The sequence below is a fragment of the Pieris rapae genome, chromosome 3, assembly GCF_905147795.1.
Source record: "Pieris rapae chromosome 3, ilPieRapa1.1, whole genome shotgun sequence".
Classification (NCBI taxonomy): Eukaryota; Metazoa; Arthropoda; class Insecta; order Lepidoptera; family Pieridae; genus Pieris; species Pieris rapae.
The window spans coordinates 8,745,857-8,755,802 of NC_059511.1; the positions used below are offsets into that span (position 1 = coordinate 8,745,857).

The 9,946-nt window shown below is 31.8% G+C and overlaps 2 protein-coding genes across 2 annotated transcripts; both read left to right on the plus strand.

Moving 5' to 3' along the window:
- The first annotated feature begins 273 nt into the window (after positions 1-273).
- Positions 274-5,122, plus strand: LOC111003360 (circadian clock-controlled protein daywake-like). The gene is made up of 5 exons (XM_022273808.2): positions 274-367; positions 803-1,019; positions 1,481-1,614; positions 2,290-2,445; positions 4,827-5,122. The coding sequence occupies exons 1-5, from the start codon at positions 310-312 to the stop codon at positions 4,976-4,978; spliced, it is 717 nt and encodes a 238-aa protein (XP_022129500.2). The 5' UTR covers positions 274-309; the 3' UTR covers positions 4,979-5,122.
- A 234-nt stretch (positions 5,123-5,356) lies between these two features.
- LOC111003350 (circadian clock-controlled protein daywake-like) lies at positions 5,357-9,509 on the plus strand. The gene is made up of 5 exons (XM_022273793.2): positions 5,357-5,470; positions 6,184-6,400; positions 7,452-7,585; positions 8,570-8,725; positions 9,107-9,509. The coding sequence occupies exons 1-5, from the start codon at positions 5,410-5,412 to the stop codon at positions 9,259-9,261; spliced, it is 723 nt and encodes a 240-aa protein (XP_022129485.1). The 5' UTR covers positions 5,357-5,409; the 3' UTR covers positions 9,262-9,509.
- The last annotated feature ends 437 nt before the right edge of the window (positions 9,510-9,946 follow it).

Genomic DNA, 9,946 nt, shown 5'->3' on the forward strand with positions numbered 1-9,946 from the left:
TAACGCTTCGATCGGAAATATTATATTGATAAAATACATTTAAAATCATTATATCCCTCCAAAAAACAAAGACTGTTGTTTATCACAAAGCATTAGAATAACACTTATAAATATACGAAATATTTTTATAACGTCTGTCGGGTCCGCGAGTTTTATATATTTTTTTACATTTTCTACAGAACCAACATAACTGTTTCCTAGTGCTTTAGTATTTTTAAAACACAACTTATAAAACTAAGAGATTTTCCTTACCTTCATAAGAATTCTCTCCGACAGTGTGCTCGGTTGTGGTCAGTTACAAAAGGAAACATGTTATTACCATTTAAAATATTAGTATTTTTTGCGGTTTGTGCTATTGGCCGCTGTGGTAAGATAATAATATACTGTATATATTTAAACGTTGAATAGCGGAATTTTTAATCTCAGTAGGTGATACACGATGTATGAAGTCCCATAACCTGGGACAAGGATATTTGTGCACACAACTGTGGCTCTTACATAAAACTATCATATTGTATAATATTTGCTCTATTTTTGTTTTAATGAGGTGAAATGCGCTTGCGCAGGCCCGCGCCATGGATTTTCAGCTTGACGGGACTTGAACGGGACTGTGGGTCTGGGTCTACACTCAAAAACCTCTGCTATAATGAGCTCAGGATGGGGTCTCGCTAAAACACCTCAGCCCATCACACGCCCTTAAGATAGACACTTGGGGTTCAAATTGGCTCAAAGCTATCCGATTTTGTTCGGGTAAAAGTATTCTATTAGCGATTACAATAATATTTGATTAATAATATTTCAGCTCTGTTTTCGCCCTGCAAAATCAACGATGCCAAATGTTTTGATGCAGCTTTTGCTGATGCATTCCCCAAACTTTTATCTGAGGATAGTACTTTAGGGATTGGTTCATCAGACCCCCTACACGTCGATTTGATTGATGGAAAACTGTCGATATTAAAGTATAAATTCTTTGACTCGACAGTCGAAGGTTATAAGCGTTGTTCAATTAAGAATGTAAAGTGAGTTTGATACAAACATATTTGTGTTGTTATGTTTAAATTAATTAATTGTTATATTGAAACAATTACCGGTTTATTTGTGTGAATTTGCTGCGCTCAGGAACTACTGAATGGAATGAAAAAATGTTGTAAAGTCCATATATCCAGGAGGCCTAAATGATCGCTGTGATAGTAATAATGTAAATTAATATATAATATTAATAAACTTTATTAATGACAAAGGGTTGTCAATTGTTGCTCCAGATATGTATAATTAAAAATTGATTCTCTTTCAAAGCAAATATCTGAAATTACACATTTATGCTTAGTTTGATTATTTTCCCGTATCTCTATACCTTGATTAATTATTTTTAAGACGATTGTCATAGAAACTCCAGTACTAAATGATAAAGACTTTCATTATTAGAATTAGTAAAACATAACAAAAAGGTTTTAAATCCTATATTCCTCTCTTGTTTCAGGTCAAATCTCAACAGCCACACCCTACATTTTGAGTTGGACTGTCCAGGAATCGTCTCTACAGGCAAATATGAACTATCAGGTCGCCTCATTGTTTTGCCTGTTGAGGGGGAGGGAGAATATCGAGTTACCACAGGTATAATACAACTGCGACTATTATTAGATCGGGTTAATTTCATTATTACAAGAACAAATTTGTACCATAGAAAACTCTCGAAACAATTGTAAGTTTTCGTTTTAATTTCCGTTATTATTTTTTTGATTAGGTTTGCCAACAGCCATTACATTAAAATCTTACATCTTGAAACAAATAAAAACTAATTGCAACCTTTAAGAGGCAAAAATAGTATGCTTATGCCAAATATGTTCTCTACAGCATGCTCCAGGTTCCTAACAAATCTATAGATACTACTTGTCTATGCTACCGTAATAAATTCGAATAATACCCACACTTTTACACCATCACACAACACAGCCAAATAAGGCATAGTTAATTAAATTGAATCACATATAGTTAAATGTATTGAATACTTTTTGTTTGTTTGTTCCCTTTTGTAAATCTTTAAACCTTTTTGCAGTAAAATGTTTGATGTATTCCATCATGGCTATATTTTCAGTGTATTTGTTTGTTATTGTATATAATTTATGTTAGCTGTAGGATTAAGAAATAAATAAATACATAAATAAATATATTATTTTATGGATTGACGATATGACGATTTTATATTTATATTGGAGATCATGACAGAAGACATGTGACAAGCTTTGATTTGTAAGCTGCTGATAATATCGATCATATCTTATCTTTCAGGAAAATATACAATAGCTGTCGACACTGAATTGAAAGAAGTGCAAGATGAAAACAGCAAAACATACTTTAAAATTGAAAACTTTAAGCAGAAGGCCGAATTAATTGAACCGGTAGTATTCGATTTTAAGAATCTATTTAACGGAAAAAAAGATTTGTGTAAGTATTTGATCATTTAATGTTGCATAAATAACTATTTAAACGTAAATAATATTTTAAAAATACGGAACGAATTTCGTGCTTGATAGGATCATCTCTTCGACATGAAAAAAATAAGACATTGTTTCAATTATTTACCAAAGACTGCGATGGTTTATACATTCTTCTTCGTGTCAATAAGAGAGAGAGAAGGTTCGCGGTCGACTCTTTGGAGTAACTCTTTTCTTCACATCCCTGTGGGATTGATCGCTTCACATCCCTGTGGGATTGATTGTGTATACCTTTCGTCTGCATGCGGACAGAATGGTTTAGCGCATTCTTGATTTGATCAGTCCACCTCATGGACCTACGGCGATCTCTTGTTCCTTCTCCTGCACCACCCATCTCTATGGAGACATTCCCATGTAGCGTTATGGAGGATAGACGCTGGAAGGTAGGGTAAGGCTCCTCAGCTGTTCTTATGATTCCAAAATCAAATTCGCCAAAATTGCAATGATACATCTTATGGTTTTTCCTAATTTCATAGTTTTTTGCTTCGCTTACTTGTAATTATCCATTTATTAAAATTTATTTACATATTATACCAAATATAAAAGACCGCAAAATATTGTGAGATAATTGAATAATAAAACCAAATTATAATACTTCCTTTATTACCTGGAATTTTAAGGAGGATCAGGGTTCGATTCCTGGTAGCAATAGAATGCTGATTACTTTTAAAATCGTACGCACAAGAATAATACCTACCAACTGGACATATCAATAAAACAGCAGTATTTAACGATGGCATTGGTCACTTAATAAAACAATTCACACACACAAAACAAACATTCAAATTCAAAAATCATTCATTCATGCAGGTAACATAATATACATTGAATGCTTCTAATATAACATTTACTGCCAGTTCTCAAATCAAGGAGGTAGAACGAAAGAGAAGAGTTGGCAATAAACTCTCCGCCACTTTATCTATCGGCCTAGTTTTTTTTTACACAACGTTTGTAAGGAACTGCAACCATTACACCATGTTCCATATTATGACATCTTGAGTAATAAAGAATAATAAAATAAATTAAAAACAAAGATTTGTCCTCTATCAGCAGGAGGCATGGTGAAATAGGAGCACGCACTTACATTCTCGTAGGAACAAGACGCAAATACATAGTAGAATTCAAGTACGACCGGTCACAATATATAATATGATAAATATGGAAGTAATTAAACATTATCAATTATTTTTTCCTAAACACAAGGTAGTTTAACTTTATTACCTATTCATGAGCAGGGCATAATGTGTAATAAAATCTTTTTGTCTTCATACACAAAAATTAAATATGGTGTTTATTTTTATTTATAAATTTTGCTTTTATACAAAAATGTTACTATCATTGTTTCAACGTCCATATTACAAACTTTAAATTATTAAATTTTCTTTTTCTTTAATTTACTCTTAGTTACTTGTTTGATAAAACGGCTAAGAAATAGAATGCCTTATTTTTATATGCTTTACCGTTTTGCTTAGCATTTGCAAACTAACGACTTAAAGAATGGGATTGTGTTTCATAAGATCAAAGATCAGCGAGCAACTCTTATTCCTAAGGTTGTATGCACCATCCTCGTCAATACGTATTTAATACACGTTGGTACTGTAAGAACAACATCGTGAGGGAACCGGTATGCCTAAAACCCAAAAAGTTGATGTCGGGTGCCGAGCGAAGAAAGGTTATCTACTTGCCTATTGGAAAAGGCAAATGAGCACAAGTTTTGAAGTTAGACTAGAATTTTGGCGCGATGGAGAAAATTGATGAGAGTGAATTTTTACGATGCGCGCGCACACCAACACCTAAATTCGACATCGTAAAGCTAGGTCTAGGTGGCATGGAAATCGATAACTATGTTCAAGTTGTATATTCTAATATTTTTACATTTAGAACACGTGTTTCGTATCAATACAATTAAACAGTGTGAATAAATAATATTATTTTGGTGTTTTTAAATCAATTTCATATGCGACGGTGATAGTATTTACTATTAATTTATTTATTTAAATAAAATATTTTTGATTAATTTTATTATTTATCGTTAATCACTACTGCATTTTAGTTATTTTTTTCCATACGCCAAAGAAGTATAACTTCAAACGCGTGTACACACACTCTTTTTTATCACTTATAAGTTAAATCGTTGACCTAAAAATATTCAAAGAGCTAAAACTCACTATTGGTCAACATAAGTTCACCGTTTACATAAGTTTTTAATTTTCTATGTTTTAATAACATTATCATATCGATTAATAATTGTTAAAGCTAAGTAGCGAATAAGTATGAGAGTATAGTGATTGTAGAGTAGCGTATTATTATTCATAGAACTACGTTTTTCAGCCGACGCGGTTCACAAATACGCGAACGAGAACTGGAAAGAAGTAACCAACCTGGTCCAGGATCCAGTGTGGATTTCGCATTTAAAGCAACTGATTATCAATTTTAACAAACACTTAAAAACTGCACCACTGGAGGAAATATTTACTGCATAATTTTGCATTGTCGATGACGTATTGAAAGAACTATATGGTCACATGCATATTGGTACTTGCTGGTCTAGGGTATATTAATCTTCACTTGTCTATAATAAATTAATTTATTTTTTAATTAAAGCAATAAAAAATATACCAGTTTAACAGTTTTATTTCTTAAGAAAACAATAACATTACATTTAAAAATTGCTATTTCATAATTATATTATACATTCCCAGTTGTTTTATAATCTACCGTAATTAAGTCTGAGTTGGCATTGTCGGTGATAAAAATATTTTTTTCAAATATAATTTCATATTCATTTATAGGCAATAATAATAAAAGTTAATTACTTATAACTATGAAATATTTAATATAAATTCGTCGAAGTACTCTATTGTCCACAGTATTGTGCTTCATCTGCATTAGTATACTTGTGATAAATCCAATCATGTTTTCGATTTTTGAAATATTAGCTTTAACAACACTCTGCGCTAGTGTCGCTCAAAGTGGTAAGTTTTATTTTTATTACCTGATATTGACTTTTTTATAAGCATTTGAATTTGAATTTAGTGGATTAAGTTTAACGAATTGAAGGATAAGCTATGGAATAGTAACTCCCAATGTTTACACCAGTACTTTTTCGTGTACATAATCGGTGATATATGAATAAGTGTACTCCTATATAATACTCAACAGTCAATATTGTTTCTTATTTCTTATTTTTCTACCTCCCTTATTCTTCCATTCTGTTAGAGATGGAGTATCTAGTCCGTTACAAAGGTATAGTGATGGATATGTTAATGGATCAATTTAAAATACATATACTGGACAAATATAAATAATATTTAAATAATACAATTTAAATACTCATACAATCGATATAAAGATATCTTTTTAAATAGCGATATTAACCATAATTTGAAATAGTTTGATTTACAAACGTTGGATTCATTCATATTAAAAAAATTTAAAAAATTTCATTTTTTCATGACTATAAACTGACGTAAAAACGAAATTAAACATTTATTTAAATATCTAACTATAAAAACAAGAATAAGGTTACATTGTACATTATTTCATCGAGTCTACAAGATTTTATGTTATATATAACAAAATCAAACTTGTCTTAAAATATTTTGATTGATGCTTTAACCAACGCATACCAAACACCAGCAAACCAAATATTTTAACAACAATAATTATATATTTAAAATTTTAACAGAAATATTGACGCCATGCCCTCTTAACGACATAGTCTGTTTCGAGAAGTCCATTAACAATGCCCTGCCTCAGTTACTGTCTGAAGACAAAACCCTTGGAGTCGAATCGTCTGATCCCTTGAAACTTGACATGATTGAGGCAGACGTGCCCGATGTTAAATTAAAAATTTTCTCTCCCATCACTACGGGATTCAAGAAGTGTGTTGCGAAAAATGTGAAGTAAGTATATTTATATTAATGTTTTATATATTAATATTTAATACCTGCAGCTGAGTTTTATGATAGGACGTCAACGTAGAATACAAAAAGCCTATGTCATACCACAACTGAGCGGTTCTGTTCTGTGGCAGTTTTTGCTGCGTACCACTACTGTTGTCAGCTGCCCACTGAAGTATTTCCGTATCTATTCGTCTAAAGTTACTTCAAAAAAGGAGCGTGCCAATTTTAAATGTCCAACTTGCGAGACTTCTGGCAATATTAGTGTCCATGGGCAGGGGTACTACATATCATCAAGTGAGCCTGCCCGTTTGCCCTAGGATATAAAAAAAACATGATTATTTATTACCAAAACATGAATGAAACATATATATCGTGGCAATTGGCTTAGGCAAGGATGAGGGCAAAATTTATAAAACGTGTACTATCTTACTAAACATTGTAAAAATGTCTGAACTCTAACTGAATATAAATAAATAAATCAGTGGAGCTACAACCTCTTTAGGTCCTGGCCTCAGATTTCTGAATCTGTTATTTTTAAATCTAATAGGCAAATAGGTGATCAGCCTCCAGTGCCTGACACACGTCGTCGACTTTTTGGGTCTAAGGCATGTCGGTTTCCTCACGATGTTTTCTTTCACCGTTCGAGCAAATGTTAAATGCGCAGATAGAATGAAAGTCCATTGGTGCACAGCCTGGGATCGAGCCTACGACCTCGGATATGAGAGTCGCACACTGAAGCCACTACCAACACTGCTCTAACTTAATATGCATAACCAACAAATATACCAGAACTATCTCTATGTTATATGCTATCGAGGCTTCATTAGATCAAAGTTTCATTTCTAAAATTGTTTGTGTTTATTTATCCATTTTTATAGTTTATCAACTAAAGTAAGCATTATTTCATTAGCATGCGTCAATTCTTATTAGTTCTAATCTTTTTGATTATTATATCAAACACATGTATTGCATGCATCTTCACAATGCTCGAACTCATTTTATAAAAACACTCTAGCCTATTTCTAGCCTATTTTTATATTCTTATTTCCAGACTAAGCTTAGATACACTAAAATTGCACCTGGAGCTTGACTGTCCGAATCTAGAAACAACTGGCAAATACGACATCTCTGGACGTCTCATCACTTTACCAATTGAAGGAAAGGGAGACTTCAAAATCTCTGCGGGTGAATATTACAATATGAAATTCAAAAGAGGAATATAAACGAATGTAGTTTCTTTTACAAAAAATTTGTGTAATCGTGTGTAAAAATGGTATGAAAAGGCTGTAAAGTGTTCATGTAATTAGAGATATAATTTGTAATTTAAACTCGTTTATTTGTATATTGCTGTTGAGTTTTGCTTACCTGCTCTATATTAAATTGTTTGATACCAGCCAGTTACACACTCTTCGGTCTATCACGGAGTTAAATTATTTACCAGGAATTTAAAATAATAATTTTTACATATAATAATTATTTTTAAATTATTTTTACGCAGGCGTTTCGCTTTTAACTGAATAGTACCTGATGAAACTTGTAATGAGTCAAGTATATTATGGATAAATTTTATGAAATTGTTGAGATTATAATAAAATAATATTGTAGATAGTACTAATTCTCGCGTTCAAAATAATGTGTAATACAATGTGTCAATACTAAGGGTCAGTTTCACAATGTATGGATAAAGTACCAAATAGCTATGCAACACATAAATTATTCGAAAGATAAAAGTTCAAAATAAGATACTTCGCGTTTGATGACGAATAGCGCTATCTGACAGTCGTGAAACGCAAAAATACTGTTTATCCTACCAATAAGTAACAAATAGGTTATTTGGAACTTATCCGGACATTGTGAAACAGACCCTAACACTGCCAAGTGCTATTATAAAAAGTCAAATCTTAATTATAATTAAGAGTAAAACTCTGACGAGATATTGATTAAACATTTCTGTGTTCGCGAGTCTTCACGATCACTGAGAGATCTTATTATGTCTGCAGGAGTCAAATTCATTCTTTGATATTAATTTTCATTAACAACTCAATGTTACTCCAGTAAACGGTCATCTAGGTTTGACTTACACAAGCAAGCTAAGAACTTGGCCACAGAGTAGGATTCTTAAAAGTTCTATATGGTCGTATTTCATAATATTAAATTACTATTTTTCAGGATCTTACAATATCATAATCGATGGTGATTTGGAAACCGTGACTGGAGATGATAACAAAGCATATCTCTCCATCAAATCTTTCAAACTTACATACGAAGCAACAGCTCCAATTTCTTTCGACTTCAAAAACCTTTTTAATGGACAAAAGGATCTGGGTATGAATTACAACTATAATGTACACATCTTATACAATACATACAATCTTACATGTTTTGTCTACATTTTGGTATTTATAGCTACTCAAAAACTACAAAAGTTTCCAAATTAAAATAATTTGTATGATTTTTTTAAAGAATTATTAGCTTTACTAAGATTTAGTGATCTCTTTGCCTTTAATAATTTTAACCTTTTTTACCTTTGGTTTTTATGATATATTCTAATAAAACATTTCATGCCAGTAAGTGCTATGTATATGGTATCTTCCTTTATTTAACATAACAATATTTTTTAAAGATATATTTGTAAAAAATAAAATATGTTAGGGTGCATGCTAATACTGATTTTATGGCGTTGTATATATTATTCAACAATTCCAGCTGACGGTGCCATCGCTTTTGCTAACAAGAACTGGAAGCAGGTCTCCAGTCTCCTGCAGGAACCTATATGGAACAAAAACATGAACAAAATCATTTCTAACATCAACAAATACTTAATGACCGAATCACTTGATAAAATTTTCTTATCATCATAGGTTATTAAAGTAAAAAAACTATAACAGGTACATTCGTAGCACATATAACCTATGTATCACTCTCTGAATCATGTACTGTAACCATCAAATAGATATTGAATAATTTGTTTCAATCTCGTGTTTTTTGAATGACACAATAATATCGCTATAATAGTAGCTCTCCTGAACTTTGAGAGCTGATATAAAAAACACCGTAGTTTTAAACATGTTATAATTTTACCTTATTAATAAACTATTATATATATGTCTTTGGGTCTTATGTATTACACGCCTTTAATATATAATTACGCTTATATTATTAGAAGTAAGTATATAAACCGAAAGTGTATAAATGTAATAAAGTCGCATAATCTCATGAACGTTTAGTATGTCATACGATGAAGAAAAGTATCGTTTTGAAATAAGCATTCCTTCAATCAAATTTAAATAACAAAATATTTGTTAAAATAAATAAATCAGTGGCGCTACAACCAGTTTATGTCTTGGCCTCAGATTTCAGACTCTGTTTCATGATCATTTTTAAATCTAATAGGCAAGTAGGTGATCAACCTCCAGTGCCTGACACACGTCGTCGACGTTTTGGGTCTAAGACATGTCGGTTTCCTCACGATGTTTTCCTTCACCGTTCGAGCAAATGTTAATTGCGCACATAGAAAGAAACTCCATTGGTGCACAGCCGGGGATC

Excerpts from the sequence above, each read along its gene's own strand:
- LOC111003360 (XM_022273808.2), top strand. The coding sequence starts at position 310 with ATGTTATTACCATTTAAAATATTAGTATTTTTTGCGGTTTGTGCTATT. Across the intron at positions 368-802 it reads TTGTGCTATTGGCCGCTGTG|CTCTGTTTTCGCCCTGCAAA; the intron begins GTAAGATAATAA and ends ATAATATTTCAG. Across the intron at positions 2,446-4,826 it reads TAACGGAAAAAAAGATTTGT|CCGACGCGGTTCACAAATAC; the intron begins GTAAGTATTTGA and ends TACGTTTTTCAG.
- LOC111003350 (XM_022273793.2), top strand. The coding sequence starts at position 5,410 with ATGTTTTCGATTTTTGAAATATTAGCTTTAACAACACTCTGCGCTAGT. Across the intron at positions 5,471-6,183 it reads CGCTAGTGTCGCTCAAAGTG|AAATATTGACGCCATGCCCT; the intron begins GTAAGTTTTATT and ends AAATTTTAACAG. Across the intron at positions 8,726-9,106 it reads TAATGGACAAAAGGATCTGG|CTGACGGTGCCATCGCTTTT; the intron begins GTATGAATTACA and ends CAACAATTCCAG.